Source organism: Pogona vitticeps, chromosome 1, assembly GCF_051106095.1.
Source record: "Pogona vitticeps strain Pit_001003342236 chromosome 1, PviZW2.1, whole genome shotgun sequence".
Taxonomy (NCBI): Eukaryota; Metazoa; Chordata; class Lepidosauria; order Squamata; family Agamidae; genus Pogona; species Pogona vitticeps.
In genome coordinates this window covers 49,414,254-49,433,386 of record NC_135783.1, presented here as the reverse complement: position 1 = coordinate 49,433,386, position 19,133 = coordinate 49,414,254, and the positions used below count along the sequence as shown (strand labels likewise).

Below are 19,133 nucleotides of genomic sequence, written 5' to 3'. Positions count from 1 at the left end.
GTTTTTACTTTTACCTATATTTCATATATGTCCATAATTTTAAATTGTGCAGTGCTCTGATACGAAGAAAGAAAGAAAAATTGCACAGTTTATATTACTTTAAGTGGACATCCAGTTTTATGCTTTCAAAAGAGTCAAAGGTTGACATTTTCCTGTGGTTCCATCAATTCAGACTGTAGGGTAAAGTGTTGCACAGTTCAATATGCCCCGCAATAAGCAAACAAGCCAACCTCCCTGTTAAATCATTAGGATGTCTAGAGACGGGTTCTGCACAGCCTCTTTCCTGAAATGGGGTTTATCCAGTGATGTTCCAGAGCACAGGGCTGGGCAATAAGATGTCTTTGAACAACTGAGACCTCAGTGATATTACTGAGTAAAATCCATGTGGCAGGAGAAGATTATAGAGCTGCCATCTGGAAGAGGGAGGAGGCAACTCTGGCGTAGTCGGCACTGGGAACCCAGAGTGAGCAGCCTTCTCAGGAACCCTCCAAGTTTGGAGCCAGATTTGAGTGGGGGAATGCAGGTTGGACTTCTCCAGCTGCCATAGACTTGGAGAACATAGAGACGAATTACCTCAATGTCCGATATAAGTATAGATCTCCCTGGGTTCCATCATACGTATGAGTACTACCTATGTACAGTACTAGGTGATATAGGGCATGAATTACAGTTGACCAAACAAACTAGTCTCAGAGAGCTGTCCAGATAGTGAACTATTGTGTATTAAAATAACTTCTTCCACTTTTAAGCAATTCCTTCTGTTTTCTTTCTACAGGCAGAAGAAATTTTGAGGCGGGAGATAGAGAAGAAAGAAACACCAGGACTATATTGCTTACTTGGAGATGTTCTTAAAGATCATTTTTACTATGACAAAGCTTGGGAACTCTCAAACCACCGCAGTGCCAGGGCTCAGCGTTCCAAGGGTCTTCTCCATCTTCGCAACAGGAACTTTAAGGAATGTGTAGAGTGCTTTGAGCGCTCAGTGCTGATTAATCCTATGCAAGTAAGTTAGCAGCAAATGCTTCATATTTATGTGCTGACTTTTAAATCAAGTGTTTACAACCTGCGACGACTCCTTCTGTAGCTCCTGAATCTGGCAGAACTCCATAGGCCTTAGTGGATTTTCAGGGAGAAAGGTCTTTGTTCTTCTACCAGAGTGGAGAAGCAGCAATTACAGTGATGGCAAAGCTTTCACTTCTGTTTGCTCCTACCTCCAGCTGTCCCCAGATCTGAGGAGGCATGAAAATGAGAGGAGGGTTAAAACGTGATATATCTTAAAGTCAAGATTTTAGGAGGAAAGAGGTAGAGTATGGGAGGATAGTTTGGAGAAGCAGCAGACCAGAAGAGTTTATGTGTACACCACATTGGCAGCCAATACTGGATGAGGCTCTTGAGGGTGAGAATATTGTGTGCCTTTGTTTTAAGGTGTATATGCCCAGCTGTGTATGTCTAGATATGAAGTTAATCAACTTGGTTTAATTCATACTTCAGAGCTCAGTCTGTACAGATCTTTTAACAACAGAATACATCAGGTCCAAATCTAGCATTCACTGGCTGAAATCCAGTAGTAAGCTAGGGAAGGCCCACTCATGGGGATTTAGTGAAATAGATTCATGGGGATTTAGGGAATCAGCTCCTTCATTCCACTGATTCATTTGGCCTGCTCTAGTTGTGACTTGCTACTGGATTTTAGCCTTTTTCATTTAATAGGATTTCAGTCTCACATCTTCCTAGGCATTGAATCTCTGCTGTATAAAGGAACATGATTATTTCCATCTCAATTGGGTGTAAAGCCTTCACCTTGAGGTGCTCTCTGAAGTCCCAGCTCCTGAGATTCAAAGCTTCCTTCTCACTGTAACAGGACATGATTTAGTTTTCAACCTCTTTATCCCTTGAGTGGTGGATTATAAGCAGACCCTAGTCTTACCTTCTGCCCCTGAGTTCTTGGTGGAGAGAGACGTGTCTGCTGTAACATGATGCTAGTGAGGAAAGGTAATGTCTGCCAGAATGTGAATCTAGCAAGGAAGTGGAAAGCATGTTCAGAATATAGTTAGGATGCAAATACAGATGAGGATGCAAATAAGGCCCAGTTATGAAAGACAAAGAAAAGCAAGACATTAGCCCTATTTTTATGTAACAAGTACACAGAATTTGAGCCAGTTCCTTCACAAGATCAGGGAAGAAGCCTGTTCCACAGGCGGGAATTTTCTTTGAAACACTTTGCATAGTGCATCCTTTCATGTTTGCCACTAAGATTCAGAAAAAAAAAGTTGTCAGAAACATTTCTCTACTTTTAGCAATTATATAGGGCCTCTGATACTTTACAGTTGTGAGCGATTTGCCAGATCCAACCAGCATAATTACCTACGGAAGTCATGGTTTCTCTCACTCCAATTTTTAAAAAAAAATATTTCACTTTGGGCCTTCTAAAAGCTTCCTTCTGGGAAGTACAAAGATGACTTAAACATACTGCAGTTCTGTGGTAGCATACTTTTTTGGGAATAAATGGGTACATTTCCATAAAAATATCCCAGTCTTGCCTCATCTAAATAAACAGAGGCACCAAAACCAATCCCTGTCTTTTTTTTTAGGAGTGGGGTGGGGGACAGGAAGACAGAAGCCAAATACCATTTTATTTGAGCTTTCTGATTTAACATCCAAAGACTATTCAGTTCTGTATTTCCTAATTGCTACCAGTCAGCCATAGCTGTCTCCTGTTATATGCAAAGATGCCAGATTTTCTTGCAACTTAATCTGTTGCAAACGGAGGCAGAATTCAAGACAAAGTCTGCTTACTGCAGGGCTGAGCACTTAGTGATACTTCAGAATAGCACTGTGTATCCGAACGGTGGGGAACCTCTGGCCCTGCAAATGATGTTGGACTACAGCTCCTGTCATTTCTAACCTTTGGTCATACTGATGGGAACTGGAGTCCAATAACATTTGGAGGGCCATGAGCTCTCCATTCCGGTTTAGATGATAGCTCTGCATAATGGGTAGATGGCTGAATAGTGCTTAAATTCTCATACAGTGGGGTCTCGACCTACAAACTTAATCCGTATTGGAAGGCAGTTTGTAAGTCGAAAAGTTTGTAAGTTGAATCAGCATTTCCCATAGGAATGCACTGAAAACCAATTAATCTGTTCCGGCTGTTTTTGGTTCTTAGGTTGAGGGGCATTTCCCATAGGAACTAAGGCAAAGCCGGTTAATCCGTTCCTACCACTAGGGGCAGAATTTCTTTCTTTCCTTTTAACCTAAGATGACTTAGGTTAAAAAAAAGGAAAGAAATGAGGGAGAGAAGGAGGGAACAGACACCTTTTCAACAGAACACCCTGAAAAGCACATTTTCAGCCAAGACAAGTACCTTCTGGAAAAAACCAAGCACCTTTCAGACAACAGATCACCTTGAAAAGCACCTTTTAAATCAAGACAAGCCAATACAAGCACCTTTTGGGGAAAGGGGGGGCAGCAAAGGAGGGAGGGAACACCTTTTAAAAATCCAAAAATCAAAAATTAAAAAAGCGCCAAAAAATAAAAATACAGTCCGTACCGCACTGTACCAGGCAATACCAGCAGTACCAGGCAGTACCAGGCAGTCTGAAGACTGTCTCCAAATCCACTCTCAAAACGCTGGGAAGAGCGAGGAAGTAGATAAGCACCCTCTTCACTGGCCAACGGTTAACTGAAAGTTCAAACTTCATGCTTTCCCCACCTCAAACACGTTTTTTTTGGTTTGTAACTCGAATCTAAGTGTGCAAGTCGAGTCAGTATTTTTCTATCAGAGTGGTTTGTAAGTCGAAATGTTTGTAACTCGAGCCGTTTGTAAGTCGAGGGTTGACTGTACTTCCAGTCACTTTATACATTTCTATACTTTTCCTGAGGTATTGCATGTCACCAAGTTGGATGGTATACAAAGGTATGTATGAAATAGGTATAACTTTACACGTGTATAGAAAGTTACTTCTCTAGCAGACATTACTTCCTGTGCAAGATGGAAAAATGTGTTAGGCATGCTAGTTGATTCCACACAGACTGCTAGAAGCCAAAACAAAATATCCTTCTTGGTTATTAGAAATCATGACAATTGTTGCTGGATGATTTAGCTGTAGAATTATAAACTACAGTAGTTTCACACTTGGGCAGTGCAACAAGCAGTGATTTAAAAACCAATGGAGCTGGCAGACGAGGAAATAGGAAATAGGAAAGAGGAAATAGGTAGATGCAAGACTTATTCTTGGGCTATAAACTGTTGCTTGTAGAAGCAAAACGGCTGTGTGTAGTCCAGTCCATTCTAAATACAAAATGTACATTTTCCTACTCAGAATCTGGATTAGAATGTGTATGTCGTTATTTGCCCTAAGGGACATCTAGCTCTACATGTAGAAATCACTGTTTTAAATAGAGTTATACAGTATTTTTGTGTGACCGAGTATTAAGTCAGTCTCAAAAACTGAGACTGCACAGCGGATTTCTTTTTATTGGGCTAATTTCGTTCTGCATTTTTTTTTACCTTGAATAGTCAGTCAGTGAGGCTACACATTCCTTTAACATAAAGGATGCCATTAAATTTTTACAGAATTAACACATCTTGGCTGCTTGTTGAGGCTGATTCACAGACTCAGTTTTGTCTCCACGCTTGGCTCTCTGAACTTCCCAAGGGGCCATATTTGTGCGAAGAGTGTCTTTTTCAAAGTAGCATCTCTGGAAACAACAGTCTCTTCCTAGTGACAAAGAGAAAACATTCATCGCCCTCATTGTAGGGTGCTGTGCAGACAAAGGGAACTCTGCTAGGGTTTCAGTTTGAGATATTTTATTATATACCTTCTAATACAACGTAACTCCAAAATAATAATAATAGGCGTTTTATATCATAGGGCAGAAGTAGTTCTTCAGAAAATAACAAACTTTGGATGGTATATATTGTCTTATATTTGTCGTTTACATTTCAGTTGGGCGTGTGGTTTTCCTTGGGTTGCGCCTACTTAGCTCTGGAAGATTATGAAGGTGCTGCTAGGGCCTTCCAGCGCTGTGTGATCTTGGAGCCTGATGTACGTAAAGCCACTATAAGACGACACTCCTAATGTTGCTTTTGATATAGATATACTTTTTCTACATTAATTTGTGCATATTTTGTAGCATAACTTATTAATTAAAAAAATCTCTGCAAAGCTATTTGAAACATAATGTGACTGTCTCCATTTATATAGGATAGTGGTGGGGATGCTAAAACTGTTGCTCCATATGAAGTAATATTTACACTGCTTTGGAGAGAGATTGATGGTGTTTTTATAAAAGATCACCAATTCACAAATATTCTGCTTAGTATTCTTTAGTACACTGTCCAAGAATAATTTTTAAACTCACACTGATTTTATATCAGCCGACTTGATTTTGTGTAGCCAATATAGTGATGTTTGCTGGGGAGGATGGGAATTGTTATCCAGCACATGCAGATGATATTGGGAAGGGAAAGGCTGTTTTCGAATGTGTCATATTCCAAACTGGTGTACCAAAGCTAAGCAGTAGAGTGACATATACTTGGAAGCTCTCATCTTTAAATTCAAGAGGACTTGCAAAAACTAATTTTGGCTACAGTGTGCCTGTTCACTGGATTTCAACAATAAAAATTTTATAAAGTTCAATAATTTCAATAATGAACTTCTTATAAATGTTAAAGCTGTGGAGACACAGATCAGTGTTTGTAGGTAAACATACAAGAGGGTGTTTTCGGAGGTTAAATATTTATCTGTACTGCTTAACATTAACCATTCTTTTTGTGCTTTGTTTTGACTTCAGAATGCTGAGGCTTGGAACAATCTCTCCACGGCATATATCAGATTAAAACAGAAGTAAGTACATCAAAGGGATTAATTATGGCTGCTTCCAAAGCAAACAGTGCTGATTTCCTCTCAAGCCATTCCCCTATAGCTCCTAACTCTTGGACATGCTGCCTCTGTCATCTACATTGAGATCCCCTCTAGCCCAAGCCTCCTCACTTGACCTCCCACTTTGAGTACAGTTAGAAAGTTAGAGATGGTATCATTAAAAAGCTTTTGAGAGGAAAAACGACCGATTTTGACCCTACCTAAGCCAGAAATGTTACAGTCTAGAATTTATTACACAAGATAAAATTAATTCCATACTTCCACATGCCTTTAGATGTGCAAGAGAGGACCCTGCTCGACACAGTGTCCCTTTATAGAGAAATGAGGCACACAGTACTGTGAGACTGGGCTTTCTTCATAGTGTTGCCCAAGCTATGGAATTCTGTCTCCAATGGGGTACATTTTCATTTCTAGGGTCCATTTCTGAGCACAGTTCAAAGTGCTGGTTATGACATGTATGACTTGTATAGGCTGTCTGAAGGACAATGCCCAGTCTTCAGAGAAAGCCTTTCTCTTCATCCCACCCCCCTTACTGTCATGTTTAGTAGGACATAATTGAGGTTTCTGGTTCTTAGGTACTCTTCCTAAATAATGACACTCCCTTCCAAGGAAAGCTAAATTGGCTGCTTTCCAGTTGTGCCATTACTGGCACGCAAAGACCTTTTGATTCAAACAGACTTTTAGGGGCTTTTAATGGGGGTGCATTACTTTTTAAAATTATTCTTGCGTGATTAAAATTAATTTTTATTTATTTATTTATTTATTTGATTTATACCCCGCCCATCTGGTATATTCTACCACTCTGGGCAGCTGAGAAGTTTTTAATTTGATTAGTATTTTTATACACTCATTCTTGGAATTGTGTTTTAGTGTTCTATTTTACTATGGTATTAATTGTCTCTGTTCTTTAACCAAGTTGTGAGACATCTCGGGTCTCATAATTGGAAGAAAGTCAGGATATAAATAAGGTGAAATAAGACTGTAGGTTGTCCAAGAATCCTTTCTGCATTATTCTAATGATAGCATTGTCATTAAAGAGGGGGATTTTAATTGGCTGCTTTGTTCATGTTTCTATTGAAGGTAATAGGAATCTTTTTTTAAATTTCTCTGTTTTCTGGGGGGGGTTCCACTATTTCTGTTGATGTGCAAATGGCAGAGACTGTGGCATGTAAATATTTAAATACAAAACTTCTCAGTAGCACCCTGCCATCCATCCAAGCGAGGTGGTACTTCCTCTTGCCCAGATGCAGGCCGCTTCTTCAGCTTATGTTGCAAAGGAAATTCAAAGTAATCTGAATTCCCTCCCTTTTAAATGGTTTATATTATGTTTGTCTTCAAATATTAAAGGTAAAATTGGTCATTTAGTACTAGGTTTGTGGGAGCAGTTGGGTATCAACCTGCTTAATAGGACGTTTGTTCTGGTTTTTGCTGGAGTGAGCTGTTAATAAATCTTGTAAAAGGACCTGGTATCTTCGTTATGTGTGCTTTTTCAGTTTTTGAAGAGATACTTTTTTGGCAAACCAGTTGTTTCAGAAGTCAGTGCTGTAAGTAAGTTATCAAGATAATTTTTGTTTGCTTGGATGGTGTCCCATAAATCTTCTGTCAAAAAGAATGGAACTTTTAAATACAGGGAAGAAAAATGTTGTTGTTTTTTAAAAAAATCTCCCCTTCCCCTCAATCTTTTTGAGCACTTATCTGCTTTCTGGAAACAAACTGAAAATGAGAAACCCAACAGGGAATTGAAAAAGCTAAAGGCAGGGGAAACAAATTGCTAAGAAAGTGCATTGAACCAAAAGCTATAAATAAGTTGAAGAGGCTTTTTGACGTATTTATGGAACATATAGAATGAAAGACACAGTTGCTCCAGAGAATGCAGAGGATAGAAAATAGATAGAAAGAGATATCAACTTGCTTGTTCAAGTGTCCTTTTCAGAATAGATGTCCTTTTCAACACTTTGGAATATTTATGTAGAAGAATCCTGGAGAAACTTTGTAGTTACATCTCTCTGTGGGCACTGGCACTGAACACTACAAGCGGACATTTTTTCCAGTCCCCTACAGTCGTAAAACCCTAGAGAGTATTTTAATTTCTGTCCCAGGTACTAGTATAACACTACCTTAGGTACAGTTGTGGTCGGAAGGGTGTCTTTCTTGTAACATCAGTCTTGATTGTAGCTCATTAGCCATTTGACCCAAATGACTGTTGATCCCAGATTTGTATTTTAGAACATTTGGGCTTAGCATTTATCTGCAAACCTATGTCAAGTTTGCAGATAAATGCATCGGAGGCAGGCAATATGCAGACCTCAAGAGACTCAAGGCTGACATCAACTGCTATCAGATATCTGAAAGTGAATGTAGGCAGGATGATTAGAAAGAGAGGGTTAAGTGTGAATTAGTGTGAGTTGCAACAGCCAAGATACCAACAATAGGTTTTTTTGAGTGCTCAGATGCCTTAATCTATAACTCCCATTGCTTCTTCTTACAGTAGAATTGCAGTCTTTTTCTTCTTAGTTCACAACTTGAAACAGACTAGACACCTGCTGATATCCAATGTGGTGTACTAAGATTTGACTAGGATTTATAAGACATGGGTTTTAATTCCTGCACGCTATATAAACTCACAGGCATGTGAGTGACTGAGTAAGACCAGTCCTTAAATATCACAACTTGTATTGAGAGCCCTACTATGGTCACTATGTCATTTCCAAAATAGTACATAACACACAAACAAACACGCAGAGATGGGCACATGGGCATGTTATAGCCTTTGTGCTTGGCACAATTCTTTGTATCTAGCAAACATTGCTCTGTAAATTGGTCCTCGATTCTGATATTTAGCCTGGACAGTGGTGGCTGGGATGCCTGCAAAGGTAATCCTTAGCATCCACAATATATAAAACCAGTTCAAGCCTTGGTCTCTTCTGTGGCACCAGTTTCTGACATTGATTCTATAATCTTGATACCCACTTAATATCTAGAATTTCTAGAAGCCTAATTCCTATGGAACTGAAGTACAGTACATTCATCTTGCTGCTGCCACTATAAGCTGAGGTCACAAAGCCATTGGTTTCATTCATATCCTACATTGGTTTATTTTTGTCTCCTTCTATTAAACTCCCTGGCCCTGTCCTCTTCTGTTAGTTTTTCCATCTGCACTAATATTGCTTGAATACTGTCAGTTTGATCTCTTTTGAACAAGGTATGAAATAAATATTTTTTAACAAATCCACAGCTGAAGTTTCCCTCAGCTGGCCACCAGTAAAGAGCTCACAATGGACTGGATAATGAAAAAGAGAGGACTGAAATGAACATGTGAATGTCATTTTGATCCAAATGCTTATTTGGATGAACAAATGCATATGGGAGATGTTCCTGCCCAATACTGCCTCAGATTGGTAATTTTAAAAGCAATACTGTTTTCATAACATGGCAGAAGATTACGGAATATAGATATACTGTACAGGGCATTTTAACAGTTAATTGCTCAGTTTTCTCTCATGGCATTGGTTGCCACTGTTTTTGCTGTAGGACAATATAAGACGTTAAACCTGACAGAACAGTTGTCCCTTCATCACATTAACAGTGACTTGTACTTAACACTAATTGGTCTAATAAGGGAGCAAAAAAAAATCTTCTTTTTAGTTATGTGGTATCAGAAATAACTTATAACCCATGTGTATTCTGCCCAGTCTCCCTTACTAGTGCCAGGTGGCCGTGCTTTAGTGGTCTGGATCCATCACTGTCTCTTCTTATCTAGTATTCTGCAGGTCTGAGGTCTCTTCACTGTGTTGCCTTCCCTCACCTTTTGCATTGCTGGAACATTCTCTCTGAGTGATCCTTGTTTAAATCAGATCTGAAAGCTCAGTTAAGAATTAAAAAGTCTCCTGTATGCTTTGCGTGGTGGTTGTCAGTTCACAGTGGTGCGGCTTGATAACAAGGCTATTTCGAGTTTCTGGAGTTTCTTTCTGGTGCTTGATTCGGCCTCTGCAGTCTCCTCTTGAAGGAGTGACACTGCCTGGTTTGTCTGGTAGTGACATGGTCTGCTCCCGTGAAACCTAGATCGTTCCATGTTCTAGAGATGAGGGCATGGTGGTAGTAGTCGTATGGCTACAGGGTGTTTTAGTGATAGGCCTAGAAGAGTGTCTTTGAGTGATACACTGATTTCCATGTGTTTATGGGACACTGCAGTGAAGAGGATGCCTCTCTAGAACTCTGATTCTTTGATCTGTGCCATCACATGAGCCACACACTGTTTCTCTGCTATAGGTGTAGTCTTTTGACTTGGATGTGTTCTTTCACCTAGGTAGATGTGTAGCAAGCTGTTTCATTCCTGCAGAACCATCTGAACTCTAGAAATTTTTCAAAACAATATGTGTGACTGCACAGAGGACCATTCAAAGAGCCATAGTTCCAAGCTATGTTTTAACAAATACTTTCAATAGTTATATAATTATTTTCTCTAAGGCTGGCTTAAAGTACGTTTCACAGAAAAATGCTGAACAGGATGATTTTCTCTCTTTTTTGGTCTCCCCCCCCCCCCCAATGATAGAATAGATTTTCAGTAACCAAATAATTTTTACCTGTATCAGTTATCCAAAGTCAAGTATGGGCAACCTGATACAGCAAACATTTTTAGCCTGCAGCTCACAGTTATAGCCAGCATAGCCAGAGGTGAGGGATTATGAGAGCTGCAATCCAAAAACATTCTCCACCTTGCTCAAAAGCAAGAGACCTGATGTGGAAGAACCTGTAACATTGTCTTGACTGTGTCGGAATCCCATCACAGGAAAATTTGGGGGAAACCGCATACATAACCCAATAGTATAATTTTTTGCCCCTCTGGGTAGACGTTCCACACAGTGCTGCCTATGAATGACAGACCATCCTATTGGTACTCTTTCACTGAACATGGTGTCAGTAGGGTGGGGAGATCTAAACAGCTTTATTCACATGCTGCTTTCTGTCATATGGAATCACACTACAGGGAAGCCCGTCCCAAATTTCTGTGCGCAGGAGAGCCCTCTTGCTAGAAAACAGTGGTGAAGCCTGCAGGCAGCCTTCACCAGCATAGTGCTGTCCAGATGTGTTGAGCTGCAACACCCATCACAGGAGTGAAAAACAAAAAAACTAATAGGTCTGTTTTCAGCATGAGCCTTTGTGGATTACATCCATTTCTTCAAAGATATCATGAGAATTGTACTCTAATACATCTGGAAGGCTAGGGAAGGTTAGGGAAGACTGGTCTGTGGTGTAAAGATTGCTGTGGTAAAAAGTGGGAATCATCAATTTCTCATCAAATGGGGGGGAGGGGCTCTTAGTTGCCAGGGTTGTGTTTTATGTTTTCTAAATTGTATTACAGTCTAAGATCTCAAGCACGTTTGATGGGGAAAATCCTTAGTGGAAAGGAAAATGCTTCTGGGTTTTACTTTGTTTCTTTTCTACCAGAATCAAAGCATTCCGGACTCTTCAGGAAGCTCTCAAGTGTAATTATGAGCACTGGCAGATTTGGGAAAACTATATTCTCACCAGTACAGACATTGGAGAATTTTCAGAAGCTATTAAAGCTTATCACAGGCTTATGGATTTGCAAGAGAAGTATAAAGATGTTCAGGTGAGAGGTTTCGGGTTTTGTTTAAAGTGTCTCATGTGGTTTGGGGTGGGTGGGGAAAAGTCCAGTTTAAGGCATTTAAGCCATACTTCCCATTTTGCAAATAAGTTGCAAGACATATTTATTTCTGTTCTGAAAGATGTTAACTGCAAAAACTGCATGTTCATTTTATCCTTGCCTGGTATAGGTTTGGTTTTTTCTTAAGAACTTAGCTATTTTTGCTAGGACGCCATTTTGGAAATATTTGATTCTTCTTTGTGGTCTCCATGAATTAAAAATATGCATACTTCTGCACCTGCACAAAAACAATAGTTTTTATTTGTGTGCTCCCGAGACAAACAGCTTAGAAAGTTTCACTTCAAATTTAACACGTCAAACTTATATTCAGTCAACCTTAGCACCATTTTACAACACATGGTGCTAAGGTACGGCACCAGTGATTGTATATTTGAAGGTCAAGGGAATAAATCCGAGGGTGATGTCAGCCATGTGGTGCTGGCATCGGTTCTTTCGTGACGCCCCTCCGCCTGGTAGGTAAGCTTGCTAAACACTTATTAGTGTGCATTCACGAAGAAGAAAAATTGGTTATTTACCTGTAACTTTGGTTCTTCGAAGGGACGTGGTGGCGCTGTGGGCTAAACCGCAGAAGCCTATGCTGCAGGGTCAGAAGACCAGCAGTCGTAAGATCGAATCCAGGCAACGGAGTGAGCTCCCGTCGCTTTGTCCCAGCTCCTCGCCAATCTAGCAGTTCGAAAGCATGTAAATGCAAGTAGATAAATAGGTACCATCTCGGTGGGAAGGTAAAACAGCGTTCCCTAGTCACGCTGGCCACGTGACAATGGAAAACTGTCTTCGGACAGGCGCTGGCTCTATGGCTTGAAAAGCGGGATGAGTGCCGCCCCCTAAAGTTGGACATGACTGGACTGAAAATGTCAAGGGAAATCTTTACATTTACCTTGGTTCTTCAAGTGGTTATCTGTGAATTCACACTTCCCGCCCTTCCTCTGGTAGCCATCATATGTGCCTCACGGCATGCTGCGCAGCGGCGGACAGTTCTACGGAACTGATGCAGTCGGTGCAGGGGCAGCGTGGGGGGGGGGAGGTCCCAGCATCATGTGCTTGAGCTCTAGAAGGTTCCAAGACAACTTTGCACAGGTGCGAGTTAACCTATTGGTGTGAATTTACAAATGACCATTCGAAGAACCAAAGTTACAGGCAAGTAACCTTTTCCCCCCAACAGCATGAGAGACAGTGCTCAAAGAAATCTAACAGTCACAGAGGAGTTAGCAATTCAACTTCAGTGGTTGCAAAAAAGCCTAAATATATTGATGGACATACCTGTCAAAACACCTCAACCAGGATACTGGAGAAATCATATCTTGATTTTTTTTTTCTGTCTTCGTAGCGCATTACATTTTCTGTCATTGTATATCAGTTATACTCCTTGCATATTAAAGGAAAGCACAGTAAGGTCTCTGTGGCATCCGCCCAGGTCATGAATATTAATGTGCTATATGCATGACAGTCTCTTTACTAAATAAAGTCTTCTTACCAGATTTCATAACATGAGGTTATCTCTTCTGAAGTTATAGAACAAAGCAATAACACAGTACTAGCATGCTTTTACTAATGCAAGTACCTTCTCGTGTTTTCTGTTGTGAGATTTTATTTAATATAATTCACTCCATCTGCGGTGAACAGACGGCAGTCCTCCAGACATTGTTGGACTGCAATACCCATCAGCTTTAGCTACAGTAGGCAGTGATAGGAAATGGTGTGAGTTGTAGACTGCCTTGGGTCCTTTTAAGGAAAAAGGTGGGGTGAAAATAAAACAAATACATCAATAAAATAATCAAAATAAATGAACAGTATCTACAGGGCTTCGCTTTGCACATGCATCTGCGCACACATACCCACCTCGTTCATACCATGTCTACCAAACTTATTTTTTGGCAAGGAATAATTTGCGGTTCAAAATAATCACCTTTGACAAGAGGCACTAGTCACTTGAATGATCAAGTACTGCAATCACTAGTGCGGGTTGCCCTACATCTTAACAAACAATGGGCCACTAAAAATCAAGGAATTGATGTAGTTTAGATATTAATATTCTGGAGCTTGCAATGTTTTGCTTCACTACCATCCATGACTACCTTTTCCAACATGGTGCCTCTCAGCTGTCTTTGACCACAAGTCCCATCATGCCCTCCTTTAGGGTCTATGCTAGCTTGAGGATATTGGGGAGCTGTAGTCCAGGACAGCTTGACAGCACCAAGTTGCTTTATAGTTTTATTTTCAGAACAGTTGTGAATGCATGAATGTCTGCTCAACATAAGACTTAATAGAATGCAGACCTGAGCAGAGGAAACACCACAATGTAATCTTCTCATATAATGGGCTTGTTATGTAGTTTATGTCTGGAGGGTTTTGTAATGGAAAAGCAAAATGTGTTTCCCTTTTGAATTTCAGATGGTTATTTCAAAGCTGAGGAGGAAGCAGAATTAATAAGTTCAGGAGACACCTGTGCTTGCTAATGGCCATTTCCTTGTTTTTGAGCCTTCACATAGGGAGCTGTATATACATGGTATCTTATATACTGGTGGCTTATCATGTGACAACGGATCTCTAAAACCATTTCCCCTTCAGGAATTCTGTCAATCTTGCTGAGCATCAAAGCAGCTTGGGGACATGTTTTGGCAGGCTAAATTTTATATCAAAGGAGCTTTGTAAATGTACAGTGATATCTAACCACAGCTCAGATGTTGGAAAGTATGGACTCTTGTTTGTTTTTTATAAAATTAGCGTGGGGCACAAAAAAAAATTAAAATGAGTTGATGGAATCCTCTTTGATTCTTTGTAGCTACCATATGTATCAGAGAAATACATATAAAAAGAACATAATCTAATCCAAAACTCCTAAGTAAGTTTTTAATATGTTATTTTCTGATGCTGTCAAGTTGCCTCCAACTTATCGTGACCCTATGAATGAATGAGTGACTTCAAAAATGTCCTGCCCTCAACAGCCCTGCTCAGCTCTTGTAAACTCAAGGCTGTGGCTTCCTGTGTGGAGTCAATCCATATTCCTATTTCCTCTTCCCTTCTGTCTTCAACTTTTCCCTATAGAAAGACATGTTTTTGTATATATTCATAAATCCACCACTTACGAAACAAAGTATGGCGTCTTAGGTCTAGGAACTGTCACCAGTAGATGATAAACCATTTAGAATGTTTGGGTGAATCTAATCATTCTAAAAATTTAATTTGCCATTATCTTTAAAGATATATAGTACTTCATCTCTTTGCCTCTTTGGGTGCATTAAATGTTTTATTAAACTTCATGAGCTTGCTGATGCTTTTCAACTGAAGCTCCTACAAAATGAACTCATGTTGTACAAGCATTGTCAGCTTCACTAAATGCTATACTAATAATAATTATATTCTTCCTAAGGTGCTCAAGATACTAGTAAAAGCAGTGGTGGATGGAGTGGCTGCTCGTAATGGAGAATCGGCAGTTGGGTTAAAGGGAAAACTGCAGACACTCTTTGGCAGAGTGACATCTAGAGTGACAAGTGATGGGGAAATCTGGAGACTGTATGCAAGACTGTATGACAATGGGCAGAATGATAACCCTGAAGAGATAGACAAGGTAAGACCTGCTGATAGGATGTGGCTTCTATGTCTGCAGAGATAATTGACTGCATCCAATATATGTGGGCTTTAGTATCAGTTGTTGTTTTGTAACAATTTCTCATGGTCAGAAAAAATACTTTGAATAAAGTTAGGGCAATTTTGTTTTTCATCTGACCGGCAAATGTAGATTTTTATATTATATTGATTGTTAGAAAGTAGGAGAAGACCTGGCGGCAGGAAGCAACAGTGGGAATACGTAGACTGTTAAGGTTGGGAAAGAGGAAATATAGACATCAAGACTGAGATGGAATGTAGAGTTGTTGCCTTTTTTGAATTGTGAGGCATTTATTCTTTCAAGAATGCACCTCTCAGAAGATGGGAGCCGCTTAATGAAGTAATAGGCATCCATAACTATCTCTGAATTGCATCCTTTAATTTTAATGGGTGCCACTGAGAAATTCTGCACTGAGTTACTAAAAGTTTCTTTTAAGTAAGAGCTAGCGGGCTGGGCAGCTCAGTGGGATAGACAACTGACTGCAGAGCCAGAGGCTGGGAGTTCAATTCCTCACTGTGCCTCCAAGGAAAACAGCCAGCCGATGTGGCCGTGGACCAATTACACAGTCCCATATTCCCCCAGAAGGGGAGATGGTAAACCACTTTTTAGTAATTTCTACCTAGAAAACCCTGAAAAGAATTACTATAAGTGAAAACTGACTTGAACTCTCTCTCTCTCTCTCTCTCTCTCTCTCTCTCTCTCACACACACACACACACACACACACACACACACACACACACACGTAAATAGTGGAGATGTGCATTAGCACTAAATTTGTATTCAGCATTCAGAATTTTAAAAATTCAGAATTTTAAAAATTCAGAATTTCCAAATATCCGGAACTCCATTACAGCCAATACAAATACTATATAGTCATTATGTTCCCCTTAAAACACACACAAACAGGCAAAACATTTTAAAGAAGTTCCCTGTGTCCTCTGACACCTTCCCAACAATTGTGCCAAACAATGAGAGTGTACACCAACACCTGCCTCTGTGTAAAGGTAAAGGTTCCCCTTTAGTCCAGTCGTGCCCAACTCTAGGGGGCGGTGCTCATCCCCGTTTCCAGACCATAGAGCCAGTGTTTGTCCGAAGACAGTTTCTGTGGTCACGTGGCCAGCGCAACTAGACACGGAACGCCGTTACCTTCCCACTGTGGTGATACATATTTATCTACTCGCATCTGCATGATTTCGAACTGCTAGGTTGGCAGGAGCTGGGACAAGCGATGGAGGCTCACTCCATCGCGTGGATTTGATCTTACGACTGCTGGTCTTCTGACCTTGCAGCACAGAGGCTTCTGCGGTTTAACCCGCAGTGCCACCACGTGCCCTACCTCTGCCTAGGTATTGTGAAATAACTGCAATGGGCTTACTGATTGAACCCTGAACAGTGAGAATGCCAACAGGAAATGCCAGCAGCCTTGGGGAAACAGAAGACTAGGTGGCACTGGTGGGCAAATACCCTGAGCAACACTTCCAGATAGATTGGACCAGCAGAAAAGCCTGTAGTGGGTGGGAACTGTGCCAACAGCATGGGGCACAGCACAGTTGAGTGACTCACTGACCACGGTCTTGGAGTAGCAGTTGGAAGTATGAAAGAGGCAGAAGGAAAGGACAGCAGGCTGAAGCATGGCATGTTTAGTACTGTGAGGAGAGTGCTATTCTCTCTAACTTAAAGAGGATATTAGGGATATCTGTATCAAGCCCAGCAATGGTAGTTGATCTTAAGGAAAATAAGTTTTTCTACAGATGTAGTTTCCAGGTGTGAGTGCTGTGGACTGACAGTGTCCCCTGCCTGAGAGAACATTCTCTGTCTTGGCACCCTAGCTGATGGGCAAGGCAGCAGTCCTGCCGCCATCCTGGCCAGACCTCCTCAAGCAGACTCCTTCTCAACCCAGTAAGACAAAGGAGACGAGGGATCCAGCTCTTTCAGCTTGCAGGACTCCTACCTGTGCACTTCTGCCTCTGCCATGTCCTTTCTCTGGAGGATCTGCCCCAGAAAGCTTGCTCTGTTGTTGCAGGGGTGATGGACTTGGACTCTAGACTACAACTGCTGGTACAGTCACTTGTAAAATAGACCACCTGTACCCTGGCAACTACTGCTGTACCAGTTGCCTAACCCACCCACCTCAATGTAAATCTGGCATCACTCTGCAACTAAGGGTCTCATTTGGAGTGGCAGTTGGAAATGGGGTGCCAGTTCTGCCAAAAGCCTATGGAAACCAGTGTTCTCCACCAGAAAGAATGACTGGTCATCTAGGACTATCATCTTCTCTAGGTGACCAGTAATCCTGACAGTATGCTGATGCCATCCCTGTCCTTCTCTGTCACATTGGCTGTTTGGGAGAAAAGGGCCTTCTTCACCATCTTTTTTGGCCCCTTGGCTGCCCCAGATGGATTGCACAAAGTCATCTCTGCAACATGTCTGAGGTTCACTCATATCAATTTCACTTTTCCTTCTAGCAAGCAAAAACCTTTCTAATCTACAGAAGTAAATGGGATTCCAGATATTAGGATATTTTATACAGACATTCAGAATTATCAAGTTTGGATTAGGATATATTTGGAACTATCTGAATATGGCATTGTTCGATGTATTCCAAATGCTCCCAAATCCAAATGCACACCCCTAGTGAATAGATTCCTGCTTCAATTGCCTTTTGGGCTTCAAAAGGTTGAAATGTTATCTCAAGGCAGCAACACTCAGAGGAAAAGAAGATTTTCAGTCATCAGTCTGCTAAAAGCTAGTGCAGTGTGTACAGCAGTGTGGGATCACTTATTAAACTGTTCCACAAGGTCAGCCTGCTCCTTCCACACCACCTCCTGATACATAAATACTACACTAGAGATGTGTTACTGTTTGCTAAGAGGTGCCCTCTTCCAACATATCCAGAGGCTGGATTCAAGCATATAAACTGGCCAACCAATTTATAGGAAAAAAATAGCAAAGATAAGGAAGATAAGAAAATTGAGGCTTGTAAGGGAGCCAGAGAAATTGGAGCCTGGCAGAATGCAGGAATGAAAAGAACATAATGAGTGAGATGAGAAAAAATAGATAGGCAGAAAGGTGGGGGACATGACGAAAGATTAGTAAGAAAGAGAAAAGGCAAGAGAAAAGGATTTGTGCATTTCGTATTATACTGTTCTTTGCTGACATGTTAGTGATGCTTGGTGTGTCCAGCATAATGTTGTTGCTATTTTTAACAGTTTGATTGTTTGCGCTTAAACAAGATATATTGTTCCCTTTCAACAACATTATAAGTCTTTATACAAAACTCTTTATTTCTTTATGCCCCCTCTACTTTCCGTAGAAGAGATGGGTTTTTTTCCTCCTAAAAGTTGTATATTCCCTGTTGTTAATTGCCATTGTCTTGGTTATTAGTTCTACTAGATACTCACAGTTTGAGAGGTAACATGGTATTTTTCACTACGCTGAGACATCTTATTAGGAAACTTTGGCATGTAAGAATAGAAACTAGTAAACAGAATTAGCCTTTCTAAATGCAATTTCCAGTCTAAAACATCAGAATGTTTCAATTGTATTTATGTCTCTTTTTATCCCCACTGTCACATTATAAAAGCATTCTTGGCTCGTGGGCTGAAACAATTTATGGAGGCAGCATTGCCAAACTAACAAAGCACGGACATGATCAAAGTATAAATCTAGAATTGTCACAATCATGCCATTCTCTTACTTGATTATTGCTTGATGGTGATTTTACTTTTGATCACATTCATGAAATTATATCTGTATTTATTGATACAGTTGGCAAAGAATATTTTAAAAGCCCAGTGTCGTTCATGAATTCCTAATCATACCTTATTTGAACTATCAAGAAAGGTTGCAAGTATTTGATTTGTGGAAAATATTTGATAGAGCATTTTGACATTTGATCAAGCGGCAGACGTCTGATCTTCCTAGTCTCCAGTGAAGCATAGACTTACTGT

The 19,133-nt window shown here is 40.5% G+C and overlaps 1 protein-coding gene across 1 annotated transcript in view; it reads left to right on the top strand.

Annotated features, from left to right (window-relative positions):
* The window catches only part of TTC27 (tetratricopeptide repeat domain 27), a 117,331-nt gene that overhangs the window by 84,895 nt on the left and 13,303 nt on the right, over positions 1–19,133 (top strand). Inside the window, exons 13-17 of the mRNA XM_072992336.2 lie at positions 776–1,003; positions 4,950–5,048; positions 5,797–5,849; positions 11,334–11,499; positions 14,945–15,142. Of these exons, the coding sequence (XP_072848437.2) occupies positions 776–1,003; positions 4,950–5,048; positions 5,797–5,849; positions 11,334–11,499; positions 14,945–15,142 (744 nt within the window). The remainder of the gene's footprint in view (positions 1–775; positions 1,004–4,949; positions 5,049–5,796; positions 5,850–11,333; positions 11,500–14,944; positions 15,143–19,133) is intronic.